Below are 20,862 nucleotides of genomic sequence, written 5' to 3' on the forward strand. Positions count from 1 at the left end.
GATGCAAGGAGAAAATGGTGGTAAAAATAGCTAGAAAAAGGAAAGGAAGGGGAACGAGGGAAAGTATGGTGGAATGGGAAAGAAGAGGACAGTTTTGTGAGGCTTCATGGGTCCAGCAGGTGGCAGAGATGGTGAAGGCCTTTAGGTAGAGACCATAGGACCAGCTGAGGCCACCTATACAAATAGCAGTGAACAGGGCCAGCAAGGGTGGCAGTGAGAAGGGACAAGGTAAAGGGGATACTGCAGCTAGAGATGTGTTACATCAGCAAGTATGTACAACTGCAGAAGGAGACAAACGGTGAGCTTTGTTTCAGCTCTGAGTCAGTGCAGTTGTACTAGGAGCCACAGTTAGGAGGCTGGACAGCAATCTGGGTCCATTGGGGCAGAAGCTCGCTCATACCACCTGTGGGTCATGATGCTAGGCAATCAGGGGCGCACGCAGGGGGGGTTTCTGAGTCTCCAGAAACCCCCCCCCCCCCCTCCGTGGATCGTAGCTGGCAAAAGCATGTTTTTAAACATGCATAACATTTTTTCTGTTACAGCACCGCCGCAACGCCTCTGTCACAGCGCCGCGGCTGCTGTATAACTCACGTTGAGAGCGCAGCAGCTCCTCCCCTGAATACCCATCACTCATCCTGGCTTCTCTGGGGCACGGTAGGGCTTGATATTTCAAGCAATCTTTCAGTGAATAAATAATAAAATATTTTATGATACTGGCCACAATCAATATGATGTATTGTTTTATTAACAGACCAAAGACTCCATTTCTGGGCAGCCTGCAGGGTATGCAGAGCTGTGTTATTGTATATAAATATTGTATTATAGGATTCCTCTACTTTTTTAATCCTATAATACAATATTCATATACAATAACACAGCTCTGCATACCCTGTAGGCTCCTCAGAAATGAAGTCTTTGGTCTATTAATAAAAAAACTACATCAGATTGATTGTGGCCAGTATCTGATTTCACCATGTAATATTTGTATATATATATATATATTTATATATATATATATATATATATATATATATATATATATAGTCCAAACTAGTGTTATGTTATAATTTTTTTTTGTTTTTTATTTGTTGTTCGTTTTTTTCATGTACATTAGCAATGTTAGTTTTAATGTGTGTTATCAATGCTATTTTGATGTGCGGTATCATTGCTAGTTTTAATGTGTGTTATCAATGCTATTTTGATGTGCGGTTTTAATGTGGAGTGTAAATACTCATTTTACAGATAAGTTTTGAAGTTATACCATGTGAATAAGATTTTATTTTGTGACTAATTTGTACTTGTTATTTACAGTAAAAAAGTTTATGTTGACATCCTATTGTGGCGCTTTATTTTTTAAGTTGTATTTTTGCTTTGTTCAGAATTCAACTATTTGGAAACCCCCCCTTAAAAATCCTGCGTTTGCCCCTGGCAAAGAAGATCCAGGAGATCAGGACAGAAGCAGAGCCGGAGGTAGGCCAGGAGAGTGGGCAAGGCACAAAGCTGGAGGCAGGCCATGAGGATGCTGGGATCAAAGGCCTAGCTTGACCTGGAGAGCCAGATTGAGGAACCATTCCCAGGAAGCTGGTTTGTGCAGCTTTGCGAGTAAGCAGGTTGGTGGTGGGGGCAATGCAGGGTCCCTGGGACCTGTGAGTCTGAAACTACTAGCAGAGGGTGTCAGTCACAGAGCTGAAGGTGCGCCTTTGCAATGCTGGGGCTCCAGGTCAAGGCAGACAGTGGGTTGCAATAATGGCTCCGATCACAGAATCGGTTAAAATAGGGGTAGAGGCAGAGGCTCAGTCACCACAGTGCATCAGATTTAGAGGTAAGGGGAGACCTGATGTTACTAGAATCAGCTCAGGTCACGGCAGTGCTAATGTGAAGTACAACCTTCCTGTTGGGCTCCCCTTCAGCATACCTCTACCTACCTGCCGCTTAGATCTCCAGGTGCTCACTGTAGGAGGTGGTGACAGCGTGAGAGGAGTATAGGCAGGGAAAAAAAAAAACAACTTCTTGGCATGGCTTGACGGCTGTACTGTGCAATACCACATCCTCAGAGTTCTGCTGAGTGAATAAGTAAATCTGACTCCATTGGAGATTCCTCACCCTAATATTCTTATATTTTCTACACAGGCTATGGGACCCTTTCCCCTACCCAAATATAGTGCTACTCCACAAACCAGGCAGATACCTGCAACCAACCACCAGAAGAAGCTGGCGACTCCAGTTATATAAAACACCATGTGCCCCAGGGCATCTTTTCATCCCCGATGCAGTAGGAAACTAAGCCCTGATTTATCTGAGACCCTGATCTTCTGAGCAAATCAAGACAAATAAACATCATAGGACCTCATCTGCCACCTGCATCACCAGGGCCCCCAGTGACACAAGTCTGATGCAGTGTGAGCTTCGGCACCGGGGAGAGGCACAGCAGGCCTTCTCAATTATAAAACTTTGGAGAATAAGCTTAGTGTCCTCCAACAAAGCTCTGACTGTTCGGGCATTACTTTAGGGCATAAACTCCCCTTCTAAGAGCCCATCCACTATAAAGCTGAAAATAGATTTTGCAACAAGGGGATACGCTTTTGCGGATAATCCCATAGTCATAATTAATCTAAATCAAATCAATATTTGGTGTGACCAACCTTTGCCTTCAAAACAGCATCAATTCTTCTAGATACACTTGCACACAGTTTTTGAAGGGTGGTTGTTCCAAACATCTTGGAGTACTAACCACAGATCTCCTGTGGATGTAGGCTTGCTCAAATCCTTCTGTCGAGATCAGGGCTCTGTGGGGGCCATATTATCACTTCCAGGACTCCTTTTTCTTCTTTACAATGAAGATAGTTCTCAATGACATTGGCTGTATGTTTGGGGTTGTTGTCCTGCTGGAAAATAAATTTGGAGTCAATCAGATGTAGCCCTGGTGGTACTGCATTATGGATAAGTACCTGCCTGTATTTATCTGCATTGAATACACCATTAATCCTGACCAAATCCCCAACTCCATTTGTTGAAATACATCCCCAAACTTAAATGGAACCTCCACCATGCTTCACTGTGCCTGAGGACACTCATTATTGTACCGCTCTCCACCCCTTCGGCTCAGAACTGGAAAAAAACAGTGGGGCCCAAGAACACCCATCTACTGTTCGAAGAAGTCTGGCCAGAAGTGGTCTTCATGGAAGAATTGTGGCCAAAAAGCCAACGTTCGACAAAGAAACAAGGCCAAGCAACTCAACTATGCACGAAAACATAGGAACTAGGGTGCAGAAAAATGGCAGCAGGTGCTCTGGACTGATGAGTCAAAATGTTAAATATTTTGCTGTAACAGAAGGCAGATTGTTCACGGAAGGGCGGGAGAGTGGTACAATAATTAGTGTCTGCAGGCATAATGACACGAGGCAAGGCTGCCCTCTCCACCCATCTTTTATTTAATTATGAAGCCTTTAGCCACTAGGGGGTAAATGTATGAAGCTCCGGGTTCTTCAACACCTGCGAGTTCGGCGTCTTCAGCGCTTAAATTTAAAGGGAAGTTTCCCTTTACAAGGCAGCGCCGCTTTAAATTTAAGCGCTGAAGACGCCGAACTCGCGGGTGTTGAAGAACTCGGAGCTTCATACATTTACCCCTAGATCCTTGTCTGGAATAAAAGTTTCCCCCTGGCAGCAAAAAATCTCTATGCGGATGATCTCCTGATGTCCATCACCAATTTCAGTTGTTTGGCAGAATATCCAGTTACAAATTTCCACTGGCTGTCCCAAAAACTAAAATTTATCTAACAATAATTTACAACCAATTATGCACTGCCAACTTTCCTCCTTTGATTGAAGCAATTAATTCAGACTTTGCAAAATTGGATAAATTACTATATAAAAATTAATATACAATACATAATTAAAATACATTCTACACCAATATGGGGAGGATCAAGGAACGATAGAGAGGGGTAGAGAAGAAGGAAAAGCAGAGAAATGAGAGGGGGAGGGAGAGAGGGGCTTGTTAGTAAAGGGATGAGCAAGAAGGGAGTAAAATAGGAAAATGAGGAAAGTGAAGAAAGACTCAATATCAAAAGTATATACTTTAAGATTTCAAGTGGTGTAATACATTAAGAGAACTGTTTTGATGAGGTAAAGTAATCTTGCCAAGAATGCCATGTAGAAAGGAATTGATTAGGGCGATCATTTAAGACGCTAGTCATATGTTCTAAATTATATATTTGCCAAACATTTTGAATAAGCTCTGGGATTATGGGGCTCTCGGCTTGTTTCCATTTTCTAGCTATCAAACATCTAGCAGCGGTGAGAATGTGGCCCAGGAGTTTCCAAACAAGTTTATGAGTGTCAGGGAGAAGGCGGGAAAAAGAAAGTAAGAGAGATGGAACGGAAACTTTTGGTTATTTTATGAATAAGATCAGCCATGTCTCTCCAGAAAAGATTAATTTTTGGGCAATTCCACCAAATGCGGAACAGGGTACCTCGATGACCACAGTTATGCCAGCAAAGATCAGAGGATGCAGGATAAATAGATTTAAGCTTGGAAGGGACTAAATACCACCAAAATAAAATCTTATGAACATTTTCTTTTATCTGAGTACAGATTGAGGACTTAGCCACTGTCTCTCAGATTTCTGACCACTCTTCAGGATCTAATACCTCGGCCATATCCTCCTCCCAGCGCAGTTCATGTAGCTCTTTATCAGGCTAATTGTTGTTCATCAGAAGCGTATAAAAAGTGGAGATTAGGCCTTTAGATTACGATCTGTGAGCACAGAATGACTCCAAAGAAGTTGGACAACAAGGAGTTTGCGGGTCTATCTGGCTGTTGAATAGATGACGTATTTGGAGATATTAATAAAATGATGAGGGTGGAAGGTGAAATTGATCGCTGAACTCAGGGAAGGTTGGAAAAAGGATTTAGGATTCATACCCGGAGGAAATGCTGGGTTGTTCCAGAGAGGGAACATTCGTTTGGGGTTGTCTATAAGCTTGAAGGAGCATGTGCAATATTTCCATATATCTAGTGAAGAGCAAATTGTAGGAGGGAGAGTGTGTAGAGGGGGAAGGTCTTTTACATCATGCCAGAATAGTGTACTAGGAGATAACATCTGAAGAAGATCTGCTTCAGTGTCGACCCACAATCTAGTGTAAGGGCATACGTGAGCTAAAACTGCTTGAGTGAGGTGTGAGGCTAAATAGTATTTATGGAGGCAGGGGAGACCTAAACCACCCTTTTCAGCATTTCGGTAAAGGATTTTAGACGGACTCTTGGGTGTTGGCTGGACCATACCACCTGAGAGATACTAGTCTGTATGTCTTTATGGTCAAGCGAAGGAACACGAACAGGTAAGGTCTGAAATAGATAAAGAAGTCTGGGTAAAATATTCATTTTTATTGAGGTGACCCTACCCATCCATGATATGTACTGAGGTGACCAAAAGCGGAGATCCCGTTTTAGAGTGGCTATTAAAGGGGGAAAGTTGGCCGCAAATAGCTTATCATAATTTTTGATTAGCTTGATTCCTTAATATTTTATATGTTGTGTTTGCCATTTGAACTTAAAGGTGTCTTGCAAGTGTTTTTGGGTATTAGGCAGAAAGTTGAGAGCTAAGGCTTCTATTTTGTCTGAGTTAATTTTAAAGTTAGAGAGAGAACTATAATTTTTAATTTGGGAAAGGACAGAAAATATCGAAGCGTATGGGTTTGTGAGGGTAAGGAGTACATCATCTGCATAGAGGGATAATTTAGATGACCTAGAGTCAGTTGATATTCCGGAGATGTTTTGATTATTGCAGATTCTAGCGGCAAGTGGTTCCATCATAAATGCGAAGAGGAGGGGAGACAGGGGACAACCTTGCCTAGTACCGTTTTGAATTGTAAAAGCCGGGGAAGCACAACCATTGGCTAAAACTATTGCTGATGAATTATGATACAATGAAGCAATTCTGTTAAGGAAAGGACCTTGAATATTGGCTGTGTTAAAAACTCCACGCATAAAGGCCCAAAGACGCATTCAAATGCCTTTTCTGCATCAAGAGCCACCACCAGAGCAGAGATCTTATATTTATTAGCAGCGTGATTTAAATGAATTACTTTTCTCGTGTTGTCCGCCGCTTGGCGATTAGGGAAGCAAGTCGGTAAGCTAAAATTTTGGCAAAAAGTTTTAGATCAACATTTAACAGAGAAATTGGCTGGTAGTTTGCACATTGACTTGGGTCTTTCCCCTCTTTTGGGATTACAACTATATTAGCTCTGGTGGTGGCTCCATCAAACTTCCTTCCAAGGAGAATAGAATAAATCTATGAGCATAGGAGAAAGGGCAGGGAGCATTTTTTTTTGTAATATACAGCTGTGAAACCATCAGGGCCTGGAGCAGACTTGTTTCTGAGGGATGTTTCAGTTCCTCTGGCATTACCTCTTGGTTTAGAGAGGACAACTGCGCATCACTCAATACTGGACGATTACAAGATTCCCCCAAATTTTATTTCTAAGTCTGAGATACTTAGGGGGTGGATTATCTGCCTGTAAGTCGTAAAGTTTCGAATAAAAATCTTGAAAAAGATTGGCAGTAGATTGTAGATAATTCTATGACGGGTTCTCTTAGTGTGTAGGCTACGAGGTAAGAAAGAATCGGCTTTATTTCCTTTTTTCGTAATATCTTTGGCTGCCAGCACCCATTTTAGGGTGTTGGCAGCTTTAGTTGATAAAATGTGTTGCAGTTGACCCTTGAGAGCCAAGATTTGGAGATAGGTTTTACGTTTAGGGCGAAGAGAGAAGATATCTCGGCTTCAAGGTCTTGTATGCGGGATGATTTAACTTTTTCAGGGTTGGGGTCATGCTAATTAGTAACCCTTGAATTCTTGCCTTGTGGGCCTCTCAAGCTATAAAATGAGAAATATCCGGAGAGGAGTTAAATTCCCTGAACTCTACGATCGCCTGCATGACTTTTTGTTTGTTTTCTTTTTGAAAGGAGGTCATCATGAAGACGCCAAAATCAGCAGTGGTGAGCAGAAGGACAAATATCAAAGTAAAGTGAGACCACTAAGTGATCTGTCAAAGTAATGGGAATTACATCTGAGGAGCGCAACAGGGGTTGGTAGATCAATCAGTAAATATCATGTCTATGCATGTATGAATATTGTGTGGGAACGAAAAATGCATATAAACGCATGCTGATGAGTTCAAAACTCGCCATGTGTTGTACATGTCATGCAATTTAATCAGGGAATTCAGTTGACGTGAGTCTCTTGAGGAGCACAGAGAGGAAGGAGAAGGTGGAGAGCGATACAGTTTTACGCCTAACCTGGTATTAAAGTATCCACCAAGAATAATATGGCCCTTAGCAGACTGGAAGAGCTTGGCAAAAAAGTCGGTGAAGAAGGGCCACTGTCCTATATTTGGAGCATAGAGAGTAGCTATAGTTACGGGTGTCTGGGAGATCAATCCAATCAAGATTGTGTATCTCCCTTGTTCATCTACTATCTTGGAATGAACTGTAAGAGGAATACATGTATCAAAATGGCAGTGCCACAGGTTGAACGAGAGGATGTAGAATAAAACGCAAGAGTAAAGTGTGTTTCTTGTAGTAATACAATGTGAGCTTTCAGCCTTTTTAAAAGTTGAAGCGCCATGGTTTATTTCTGTGGGGCATTCAGGCCATTTACAATTAGGGATATTATTTTAATTGTCATGGTGGCTGGTGAAGATGAAGTCTACATGGATCGAGTCTGAAAACATAGAATGAGAACCCAAGAATTGAGTTATTAGGAAATGGGGGTGTTAGTAACGGAGATGGGAAGTTGGGTTGGAACCAGTAGTCGAGTGAACAACTACTAGCTTGGTGCAGATAGTGGGACACATCCTGTGTTTCAAGGGGACAATGGGGGCTGCGACTGAAAGCCACAGATATATTGCAAGGAGGAAATGAGAACACATATGAATATGTGAGAGTTATTGAGCCAAGGGGGAGAGTGGGGCAGAAGGGAGCTTAGTGGCAAAAAAGAGAAAACCAAGTGGCGGAACATTTATGTATGTATTAAGATAATGAAGGGGAGGTAAAGAGAATAGGTGGGACAATAGATAAACACTAATATAACAACTATATTGTGTGGCATCTCAGCATCCGGAAGGCTAAAGCGTGATTTAATCAGCTTGTGACAATAAATGAAAGTTTTCAACGCAAAGGATAAAAACGTAGTTAGCCATTCCAGATGCCACAATGCCGGCCACGCAAGACAAACAACAAGAAACAACAACCCTGTTAAACTGGTCAAACATAACATTTTGATTGTCACATTATACTAAGTAGAATGCTAGCAGTGAACCACAGATCGGCGGTAATTCTATTTAGACCAGTCAAATAAATAATTTTCTGCTTATCCCATCTAACCAAGTGGATTATTAAAAGTGAACAATGTGTAGATATTTAAACAGTGAAACATTGGAACATTTGAAAAGAAGAGATAAGTGGTGGGCCCATGTCAGGATGAAAACAGAAAAACTGAGTGAGACTATCTTGTTACCTAGTCTATTGTAAATATACCATAAAAAAGTTATAAAAAAACAACATTAATTACTTTGTAGATGAAATAGTTCAGAAGGAAATTCTTGTGCAAGACCAAGTCTTAATCAACTGCCTTTGTGAAGGTGTTGAAAAAAGCTGAAGAACCTGGAAAAGGAAGTAACAAGAGAAAACAAAGAAGACAAACAAAACAAAAGGATAATAGAAAACATTATGACATGGATCATGCTGACATGGGGCCCACTTGGAAAACTTAGTCTTGAGTCCAGGAAGGTAAGGGTGATTTCCGAGTAGAGAGAAGAGGCATCATTCGCAGAGTTGGGGGGAGCTAGAGACACTCCCAATTTCTCAAGAACAGCAAGGCGCTCACTCATGGGTTTTGACTTTGTAGGTGGTATCATTATGAGACATCTGGAGAACAAATGGAGACCCCCAATGGTAGCGGATTCAATGATTTCTAAGAACTTTCGTGATGTTAATAAGGCTTCGAATGTTTGCGAAGAGTAGAGGGAGCTAAATCTTGGAAAATTTGCAGATTATGGCCCGAGTATTGCGCGTTGAGCGCGATGAAAAGTTCCTTGACTTTGTAATAGTGAAATCTCACAATTACATCTCAAGGAGGTTGATCTGCTGATAGTTTGACATGGAGGGCTCTGTGAGCTCATCCAGAAGGAAGTCTGAGAGAGGAGAATCTGGAAGACATTGGTGAAGAGGCCTTCTAAATACTTTGGAAGGGCATCAGCATTGACTGATTCAGGTATATTTTTAAACTGATACATTATATATGTCTTGAGCGGTTTTTCAGCATTCTCTATACGATCTTGGCATGTCCGCTACAGTTTGGTGCAGATCTGCAAGTTGTTTCTCAAACAGATTCTTGATAGTTACAGACTACATCAACTTTGTGTTCTAGAGTCAGTGCGAGCACCTAGGGCTACAACCTCAGATTTAATATCTTGGATAATTTACCTCCTCATTTCTGTTTGAGCTTCATCAGATCCGGGGTGGAACATATGAGTCTGGAGGGCTGAGATTCTTTGTGATCTGATCTTGGGGAACAAGGAGGACCCTGACGCAGGAGAGTCTGGGTTTGGTTTTTCTTTGTGCGAGAACATTGCGGGGTTGGACTACTTTTTTCTGTCTATGCATCATATCGAACATTTGTCTTAGCGCAGAAAAGTTAAAGTGAGTAGCAGATCAAAAGCAAAAGCCCAATAAGCTTGAGTAGTGGAGACCTAATAATATGTGTAGTAACATGCAGTATCCTTTAGATGGCAGTAGAGATCCACTACGTTTTATAACATATGAAGAATTTGATGACATGTAAAAGTGACACTTTAGATTTTTTTGAACAAAATGAGAGCTTGGTATATTATCTTGGCCAATATTTCAATTTTACAACATCCAATTAAGATAGGAAGTCCTGATTAAAATATTCTACTACTGATGCTCAGATTGGTTTAGCATATCTTGCAGGGTAAGTGAAAAGAGCAAAGTAGTCAAGACAATATTTTTTTCTTTTTTTTTTCTCTTTCCTCTCTTCCTCTACGTATTCAGTGCTTAAAACAGTTATGGATCACTCAGTTGTTAAAAAAAAAAGAAAAAAAAAAAGGAAATATACACAGCAATTTGTTTAGTGCCGGGGTACTGAGCTTTCAATATGAGGGAACCGAGACCTAAGGTGGCGTCATGTAAAGGCTTGTAAGATTGTATATAGCAGGAGAGAGAAAAAACTGCAAATAGACTCAAAGATTGCTTGAGTTTATATCTTATAGTATATATATATAGATGTATAGATGGGGCTCTTTAGTAACTCTCAATCCGGGTGTCAGTTTTGTAGCTAATGATATTACAAACAGGACCCAGGTTGTTATCGCTTGTAAGCTGAGGCTACGGGCGGTAGGGCTACAGAGAGGTGTCAGACACAGCGAACTCCGAGGCCAGATCCAGGCCTCCTATCAGCTCAGACTTCGGACCACTCGATAGTAGGGGACCTATCTTCACTCCCAGACCCGCGTCAATACAAGTGGCGGCTTGGCTGGGTGCACGGCACGGAAAGTTTTTGCCACAAATAGAACCTCTTCTATAGGATTTATATCTACCTTTTATCACTAAATATTGAAATTTAATCAGCAACCTAAAGACCCCCATGAATTCTCACTTCTGAGGACTGGGCGCAAATTAGAATTAACTTATCAAAAAGTTCAATGTGTTTTAAAATAAGGGAGAAACGCTCACAAGATATATTATCGTTGATACCTTTGTTCCAAAAAATATTACATACCATCTACCCCAAATACCTTCCACACTGTTGGAGACTTTGCATAGGAGAGGGCCACTCTCTGTCCCATATGTGGTGGCACTGTCCCAAATTGGTCCCCCTAATACTATATAGAAGTTCAGCGTCTAATTGGACTCATAACAAGTCTTAACATGCCTGATTCAACTCCTTTCTCACTCCTCCCACTTACTGTCCTACATTTGGAAGAATTGAGAGTAATGATCTCTACTTCCTATTGTCAATAGAGCCTGGAGAGTCTATCATATGGGATATATTTGGAATATATGTCTAGCACCATTCACAATAACCCCAAATAAATTATCCAGCACCCTGCAATCCATGGACCAATCATTACAGGGCCCCACCTCCCATACAAGATTAACTAACCTGCATATGTATGATATATCCCTCCTTATGAGTGTCTTCCCCCACCGCATCCAAATGCTCTCACCTTTCACTTGCCTCATTAACCTAATCACCCTCTTCCTCAAGGATTTATATATCATTTTCATCTCTGTAATCCCTATGACCAAATGTTTTGGTGATCACACCTAGTTATACTTTTTACTGATTGAAGTTTTGATATCCTGTGAGTTCACATCAAAATCTTAAGCAAAATGAAATTTCATTATGTGATGATTGCTGTATATTTTACCTACCCTTTGTTTACTTTGTTAATATTTATATATATCTATATCTCTACTCCCCTTCCTTTTTTCACTTCTGTACTCCCTCCTATTGTTTGAAAAAATTAATAAAAGTATTATACCGTGTCAGTCACTGCGCTCTCTCATGCAGTAAGCTATCGTTGACCATTATAACTAGAGATGCTCACTGACCCCTGTGTTTTGGTTTTGGTTTTGGATCTGGATTACCTTCGGATTTTGGTTTTGCCAAAACCGCTCGTGTGTTTTGGTTTTGTTTTGCTATTTTTTACAACATTTAATTTTTTTGGGCTAAAATCACATAATTTAGGTATTATTTTATAACTACATTATTATTATCCTCACTAACACTAATTTCCATTCAATTTTTACCATCTCACAGGTCGCAATATGCTTTTCATACACTTATAGCCAAATATTGCAGAAAAAAGCCTGCAATGACTTGTATAGTAGTATTTCAGCAATTGAAAAAATTACCAACGCAGCTCTTCTCTTTGGGTGTATATTAGACCCTACACTTATTAGTGCAGATTCAGAAAAAAAGCCTGCAAGGACATGTATATTTGTATTTCAGCAATGGAGCTCTTCTCTTTGCCACTCTATCCTACCCCTTCTGTACCCCTCTCTCAAATGGCACTAGATCGCCGTGGATGGCGGTATTTATAGATTCAAAAAATCGCGAGATCCGAGATCCAACAATGTCACGATGACGTTTTGCCTCGTTTTGGAATCCGAAATAGCGCGAAAGTACTCTAAGTTCGGGTGGGTTTGGTGTTCAGGAAACCGAGCCCGCCCATCTCTAGTTATAACATACATGGGGGGGCAGCATACAAGTGGATCATCAGATGGCAGGAAGCGGCGGTGCGCTCCTAGGTGCATTTAGGACCCTATCCTGGGTAAACAGTTCATGGCAGCAGACAGCAGAACAACAATCCCCATCATGTTAACTGATTATTATGGGGGGGGGGGGGTTGCACTGTAAATAGTCCTTGTCAATATTTACTAATATAAAGCATAGAGCAGGTCTGGCCAGCCTGTGGCTCTCCAGGTGTTGTGAAACTACAAGTCCCCGTATACTTGGCCTGTAAATAGCCAGCCGATAGCTGGCAGGCCATGCCAGTGGCGGATCCAGGGGGGGGGGGGGGGGGGGGGGCGATCAGGGCAATCGCCCCCCCTAGCAGAAACTTGCTGCCAACGGCTGCACAGTATGTGCAGGTACGTTCGGCAGTGACAGTGTGCTGCCCGGCCGCTCTGATTGTGTTTTAAACACAATCAGAGCGGCCAGACAGCACACTGTCCCTGCCTGTCACTGCCGAGCGGACCTGCACATAGTGTGCAGCCGCCGGCAGCCTTAGATGTTAGAAAGGGGGCGGTGCCTAAATCGCCCTTCCCCCCTAAATCGCCCCGGGTACAATAGTTTTCTAGATCCGCCCCTGGGCCATGTTGGGATTTGTAGTTTCACAACACCTGCATGGTTCTGTCTGCACGGTGACATCCTCCTTCTGCCATCACATGACATGCGGAGAGCCTACTTCTGTGTACTAGATTGACTGTGCCTCTGTCTGGCAGACATTTTTGTTTGCCAAACAGAGAGATTTGAGAAGGAGATAATGATTTGTAGGAGGATAGCTAAGAAATATGAGATTTATGCTTAAAAGGTACTTAACTTGCTATTTTAAGGGGAAAAAAAACATTTCTATGTGTCAGTGCTAATTTAAACATAAATGCAGAATATTACATAGCCCTGTTAATAATATTCTGCATTCATGCTTAACCTAAAGATTGTAGTTATACTTTAAAGTTAGATTTTCACCTATATGGATTAGAAGAATTAATTATATATTTGCTCTTTGAGTATTACGGTTTATATTAAGGAATGCTTTCTGGTTACCTTCACCTAGCAGAGAACACTGCAAGAATAGAGGTGAAATGGCCAATGCAATACGTGTTATTGTATACGATTGATGCAGCATGCTCTGTGCTTTGTGTTCATGGTCCATCATCTGTTCGTTATACAGACGATGGTCCCATATGTATATAATGGGACCATTTGTCATGGAAATCTATGATGCTACTTTTTCAGGTAAACTCTAAAATAGAGGGAGTACAACAGTAATCTCACAACTTAAAGGAGATGTAAATAAAACCTGGTACGTTATGTCTCTTGTTCCTGTATTATATTTCTTATTTGGGGAATTTTGTATTCATCATATTTGTCTATCAGTAAGCATTAGTTGTGTTTTGCTTATTATTGTGGAAATTATAGGGGTGATTAATACAGGAAATGTATCTATTCACCATTTTTGAGATCAGGAAAGGAATATTTCCCCTGTGAGGCTAAATTATCAGCTGTTACACTGGGGGATTAGTTTTGCCTACCTCTGGGTCACACAATAAGAATATAAAAAGGTTTGAACTTGATGGTCTTTCAACCTTACTATGCAATTTACATTACACTTAATACATTGTTTTATAGCTGGCTTGTATTCATACATTGTTTTATAGCTCTTTTACATATGTACCATACGTTTGTGGTTGCTTATTGCTAATTGTATAGATTGAAAAGAAAAAACACATGTTCATTGCGTTCAACCCTTCATTCTCAAAAACCCAAGTTGATCCAAAATAAGATGAAAAACAAACAATAAATCACAGTTCAATTTGCTCTAAGAATTTAAAAAAGTCCTTGTTGACTCCATATTGGCAATTAGACAATTACCTAAATCAACACATTATCATATGTGTATCTTAAAGCCATTAGCCCTGCATGCTGCCTTGTGCTATAAAGATGCCCAATTCTTTTTTTGATCCACCAAAATGTTTTCCAGTAGAAGGACTAATGAATAGAAAGGCAAATTCTGTATGATCAATTATGACTAATAATTTATTGGGGCGTAATGAAAGTTTCATATAGTTCTTTATTTTAAACACGTCTAATAATACGTCACCTGTGATTACAACACATGTTCTAAGAGGTTGATACGGCAGTTAAAATGTGTTAATGCACAGTTACTGCAAAGTGCCGCCAACAACTTGAGAACCCTGGAGGGATTTTCTTGCAGCCACCATTGTCCCCCTGTGATGACCATAGTGGGGCTTGTATTGGAAGTAAGGAAACACTCTATTACACACACTGCAAGCAAAATCAGGCGCTGTGGGCACCAGTGTTCCATGCAGTCAACTGACCTCATCCCCCCTCAACAGACACACTTATATTCCAGTTCAGACATCGTTGATGGGGCCAGAGCCATTGAACCTTAGGAGGTCACCTTCTCCGCCCTCGTACAAAATACCCACTGCAGGGCATTTTGTATTCACCCCCAAACCACTTTGGCCCGTGACCCTTTGTTCTCTGTGAGGTCCTGACAGGTCATTTATTTAGATAGTGCCAGCAAATTCCGTAGCGCTTTACAATTGGGAACAAACATTAATAAGACAATACTGGGTAATACATACAGAGAGGTAAGAGAACCCTGCTCACAAGCTTACAATCTATGGGCATTACATCGGTAACTTCAGTCCTCTTGTTCCCAAAACCCCTATCTGTTCAGGTTTATTGGAAATTCATGCTTAGGCATATGTGGTTGAATCAGAATGACTGAGAAACGAATTATGTACTCAAACACAGATATCCTTAAAACCTGGACTGTTAGGGGTTTTAGGGAGTTGGAAAAGCACTCCATTATAAACAGTGTTTTTGGTTTCATAATACTGTTTTTCCAATGTTTAGATTTGCTAGGGGTTTACTCCTAAATGCTTCTTTCAAACTGAAATACAAATGAACATATATGTAAAGTAATCATTATAAAGTGAAAGCTGTGTCACAACAACAAGCTGCTCTTTGGAAATAGTCCACACAGTTTATTTACAAGGGTGTCTCTTTCCTCTAAGGACTCATAAAGGAAGTTAGTCATTACACTAAGGTCCTTCCACATGTGACCTCTCCGTTGTGGATACATGTTATCTCTTTCCTTTCTTCTCTCTTCTGCCTCTTTGTCTTCTCTTTACGTCTGAATCCTGAATCTGAGATTGCTCCCATACCGACTGATCAGACCTGTTTCAGGTGCAGAGGTTGCAGCTAAGAAAACTTTGTTTATTTGTCTAAGTGTAACAACTTCTGCAATCACAGGAAGACGGAAGGAATGTGACTAAAGCAGGAGGCAGGGAGGTGGACATTGTACAGACCACAGGCGTTCCTGATCACACCTGTCCATGGCAGGAACAATTGTATGTATGTCTATCTGTTTACTGTATTGTAGAAAGAGCATAGCAATCAATAATAATGTGGTGTTTACTTTCTTAAGCATTACTGCAGGTTCAGTAATAATCTCATGACAGAGACAGCAGGGGATTTCTTTGTTACATCTTAATTCTGTTTTCAAGCGCTTACATACAAACCTAAAATTAACAGCAAACGTTGAACTATAGCTGTGCTATAGGGATTGAAACTATGAGTCATAATAAACCTATAATGTGTAACAGGTTTTTGTGTTTATAACACATATATACCTAAGGACATATTGTTTGGTAAGTTATTATTCAGCATTTTCCTTAGAAACATTATTGTAAGATTGTCACCTATGTTGCTTGCACTGCTGAGATAACATGACAATCATCATCATCATTTATTTATATAGCGCCACTGATTCCGCAGCGTTGTACAGAGAACTCATTCCCATTGTGGCTTGCAATCTAAATTCCCCAACACACACACAGGCACAGAGACAGACAGACACAGACGAGGGTCAATTTGATAGCAGCCAATTAACCTACCAGTATGTTTTTGGAGTCCATAGCAGGTTTAGGATTCACGTGGCTCCCAAGCTCTGTCAACCTGATCTTTAGATATAAAAATATAAACATATACAGTATATAAAAATGGATTGCACATGATGGTTCATGCATTCCATTACCACAAATACTATAGAACTTAAGATTACATCAACAGAAATTTGTGATCTGACTTTTTCTAGTGATGTTTTCAAGGTGTGTCTGGTAAAAAAAAATGTTATTCTTTAGACCAATGTGCATGCTATGAATATTTACCTATACAAAGCGCCAACAGCCATCAAAAGGAAATTTGACATGCAATGCGCTAAATGGCATCAAACAAATCTAACGTTGTACAGAATTTACTTGTACTGTTCATGAAAAACATTACTGTTCCCTACACCCTGGAGTAGCACATATATTTATAACAAAAATGATCCATGGGGGGCAATTTGGAAACATTATACAAGAAAAAAATAGAAAATGTACTATTATTTATAGATGAAGGAGAAACATGTTGGGTTCACGTGATTAATTTTTGTGACACAAGAGTTTAAGTAACTGTTCCTGCTTTCATATATTATTTTGGCTTTTTGCCTGCAGATTAAGGAAGTAACTCGCAATATCTTAAAGAAGAAGTTTACCACTCATGCCATTTATGCCATTTGTGACTTAGAGGCAGGTGGCAGCTCACGATCAAAAAGTATCTCGTTTTAACTGACTGCTACCAACACTTTTGGAAAGCATGTATAGGAAGATGGAAGCTGCCATTCTAGGCTGGCAGGGTACTAGCAAAGAAACTGGGGAGCTGAAGCTGCCACAACCCAGCAGCATAAGAACGTTGAATGGCAGTACACAAGAGGATGCCGTCACCAGGGTACGGGATGCAAGAAGCATGAAAAGGATGGAGAGCATGAGTAGGACCCCATCGCCTGCTACAATAAGTAAGAGGAAAAGAGGAATGAGAGGGAGCTTGTGGAGTCAGACTGGTTCGCTGCCTTTTGGTGGAGCCTGGATCTCGGCAGCTAGCTTTGATCTTGACGTCCAAGAGCAGCAGTTGGACTCGGGAGTAACTGGTTTGGTACTTGACCCTGTGGAGCATGCCTGGATGATTATGGTTGCGGAAGGCAACTATGAAGAGCTGCAGGAGTCTCTACAGGAGGATCCCAACTTGCTTTACAAGAGAGATTTTGTGACTGGTTACTCTGTGATCCATTGGATAGCCAAACATGGCCACCATGAGGATTTAATCAAACTTATGGATTTTGCAGGTGCTAGTGGCTACTTTTTGGATATTAATACTCGTGCTAGTGGGGGACTTACTCCACTCCATATTGCAGCACTACAAGGACACGCCATGATTATTAAAGTGTTGGTAGGTGCATACAATGCAGATGCCCATATTCGTGACCATAATGGGCGAAAAGCTTGGCAGTACTTACGGCCTGGTAGTGATGAGAATCTTCTGGTACTCCTGGGGGCTCCCGAAAAGGAGGAAGGCGGTGCAATGGCGGCGATGAACAATAACAACAACCGTTATGTGACCACTACCCAGCGTAATGCACAACGAGCCTGTGATGAGATGGATTCTGCTAACAAAATGACAGTGGCAGTAGCACCCTTAAGGAACTTTATAAAGAATGCCTATAGTTTCCTTAAGAGATGGTAACGATTGGATCTTTTCAAATACATCATTTTTAACAATCTAGAATAATATTACATTTGCACTTGATTACATTTAGTAATACAGACAGAATATTTGAAACAAGGAAACATTTATCAATATTACATATTATAGATAACAAGTATGGAAATAAGGAATCAATCTAATAAGAATAGAAACTTGAATATGATTCTGTGTGAGGTTTCGATAGTTCCCCTGCAGTGAAGCACTTTATAGCAGAAAATTTAGGGGCAACGTGGGGTGAAACGGTGACCTAAACGGGCACAAAAGCAGCGATTCTGAAATTATTTAGAATATAAAAATCCTATTACACACGGGTATGTGTATATATGTAAAATACAGGTACAGAAATGTTACACACAGGATATAAGTCATGATAAATATTTCATTTAGATTAAGGCCATTGCTATGTATTTCATGTTTTTTTCAATTAAAAAAGGAATATGAACAAGTATTTCCTCACAGGTTTCCTCAAAGAGATATACTTACTATCCTTGTCAAACTAAGAGATTAATGTTCTTCTATCATAAACTTAATTACACACCTTCATGTACAGGCATGTGGGTACATCCAGGACTTGTTTTTTTCGAATGGACAACTATTTACTAAACATGAATAGTAATGAGCTGCATTCTTCAGTCTGACCAATGACTTTTGAAAGCAGCTCTGTTTTAAATTTGTTCTTGCACCAAAAACAGCTAATCCCATAGCGTTACTAAACAACCACTAATATTCATCATCATCATCATCAGTTATTTATATTGCGCCACTTATTCCGCAGCGCTGTACAGAGAACTCATTCACATCAGTCCCTGCCCCATTGGAGCTTGCAATTTAAATCCCCTAAAATACACACACAGACAGACCAAGAGAGACTAAGGGCAATTTAATAGCAGCCAATTAACCTATCAGTATGTTTTTGGAGTGTGGGAGGAAAATGAAGCACCCGGAGGAAACCCACGCAAACACAGGGAGAACATTCAAACTCCACACAGATAAGGCCATGGTCGGGAATCGAACTCATGACCCCAGTGCTGTGAGGCAGAAGTGCTAACCACTACGCCACCGTGCTGCCCATGTATCTATCTGTTTGAATCTCTTGTCTCTATGAAGTTTTAAGCTTTTGTGCACTGGCCCTCCTTCCCTAAGCCATACAACTTGATGTACAGTAGACAAGCTCTGCCTCTACCTTCCAGGCAGCTTTTTACAAGTCAGTTTTGAGCAGACAAAACTGGAGTGTGGGCAGGGGTGTACAAGGAATAGCTCAAATAAGAGGGATATAATTGAAAAGCTCAAATATGTGTGTCATTCGGGACACTAAAATACACAAAATACTGCTTACATTGCTATGGAAGAACATCTTAATAATATGGAGAATACAATCAAAGCACCATAATGCCATCAATACAATTTTATTTTTTGGAAAGAAATGTTAAAATCATATATATATGTATATATGTCAAAGAGGCTGGAACTTTTCAGAATTAAAGATATCATAAAACCATCATAATATGGGAACTTTCTTCACATATTTATTTTTCATTATAAATGGGTAATAATGAAAAGCATGTCAAATAAGTTAACAAGTAGAATCATATTCAAATGATGTAAATACACACTAGTAGTAATGTTATGTAAATGTGATGCAGTAGAATGTTTATCTTGTAAGAAGCACTTGTTCGGTGATAATAGGGTGTTGCCACATCCTGACTAGGAAATGTTGAAAACGTCCTTGTTTATGTCAAATAATAAAAATGTGAAACTAGTTAGATTATGCTGATGTTAGGTTTTTTTATTTGGGTTTTTAATTTTTGAACAAAAAGGAACAAAAATGACGGATACATTGTATATTATATGAGCTACATACTTTGATAACCTCAGTTACAATTACATTTTTTAGAACAATTTTGACATCATACTTCAACATCAAATATAAACATAGACCAAATAATTGTACTCTTTACATTATACCAGTGGATCCCAAACTTTCTCAGTTCGAGGCACCCCTAAGCCATAATAATTACCAAGTAGTCCCCCGCCTTGCTTACCACCAGCCCTGTCCGTGGCACCCCGTGAGATCGCTGAGGCACCCCAGGGAGCCACGGCACACAGTTTGGGAACCACTGCATTATGCAAAAGAAGTGTATACAACTTTATGCATATTCACTTATGAATGTAACTGTTTGGTAATGGTCACTACCAACCGAAGAACCAAATTAGCAGACAAAAATAAAAAAAACCCCATAGAATCAGGGGAAGGGATGAAGGGGAAAACGGGGAAAAAAGGAGGGGGGCGGGAGTAGTTGTCTTTATTTAGAAAAAAAGAGAATAAAGGATATATATCAAACCTTTATCTAACTAACATTATTTCTGATGTTAGGTTTAAAGGGGTTTTTCACTTTGATTTTGGATTTAAAGAAACCTCCCTTTCCCTAAAAGGGTCCTTATAGGAAGGAGTACTTCCCTATTAGAACACCGCTGCCAACTATACATACTTTCCAGGGACAGTGTCTGTTTTTAAAGATTTGTCCCTGTAACTGCCAAGTACAGTTCCTATTATACTGCACATAAAATGCAATTTTTACCATCTAATTCATAGTCTCTGGGCGTTCTAAGTTTATTTACAGAAGATGAGGATTTAAAATAAAAAATGATATAATAGTCCAGTAAACACCGTATTAGGGGCACTGTAGTGCATGAAGGAAGTCTGCCTTTACAGTACTATGCTTGCCTAACCTACTCAGCAGTACAATTATTTTACCATGTATTTTATATATCCTCCAATCAGCAGCCATCTTTTATGAACAGCCTTGTGCCTGAATTTTCCAGCTACCGCATACTTGCCTACTTTCAGTAGGTGACGTCCGGAAGAGGGGTGTGACTAATTGGGGGGGCACCTTGAATCATGTCATTTTGGCCCCACCCCAACAAGTAAAATGCAGTTTTG

General features: G+C 40.3%; 1 protein-coding gene across 1 annotated transcript; it reads left to right on the plus strand.

Annotated features, from left to right (window-relative positions):
- Positions 1-16,902: 16,902 nt before the first annotated feature.
- SOWAHD (sosondowah ankyrin repeat domain family member D) lies at positions 16,903-19,689 on the plus strand. The gene has a single exon (XM_075184297.1). The coding sequence runs from the start codon at positions 16,977-16,979 to the stop codon at positions 17,898-17,900; it is 924 nt and encodes a 307-aa protein (XP_075040398.1). The 5' UTR covers positions 16,903-16,976; the 3' UTR covers positions 17,901-19,689.
- The last annotated feature ends 1,173 nt before the right edge of the window (positions 19,690-20,862 follow it).

Source organism: Mixophyes fleayi, chromosome 9, assembly GCF_038048845.1.
Source record: "Mixophyes fleayi isolate aMixFle1 chromosome 9, aMixFle1.hap1, whole genome shotgun sequence".
NCBI classification, from domain to species: Eukaryota; Metazoa; Chordata; class Amphibia; order Anura; family Limnodynastidae; genus Mixophyes; species Mixophyes fleayi.

Excerpts from the sequence above, each read along its gene's own strand:
- SOWAHD (XM_075184297.1), top strand. The coding sequence starts at position 16,977 with ATGTATAGGAAGATGGAAGCTGCCATTCTAGGCTGGCAGGGTACTAGC.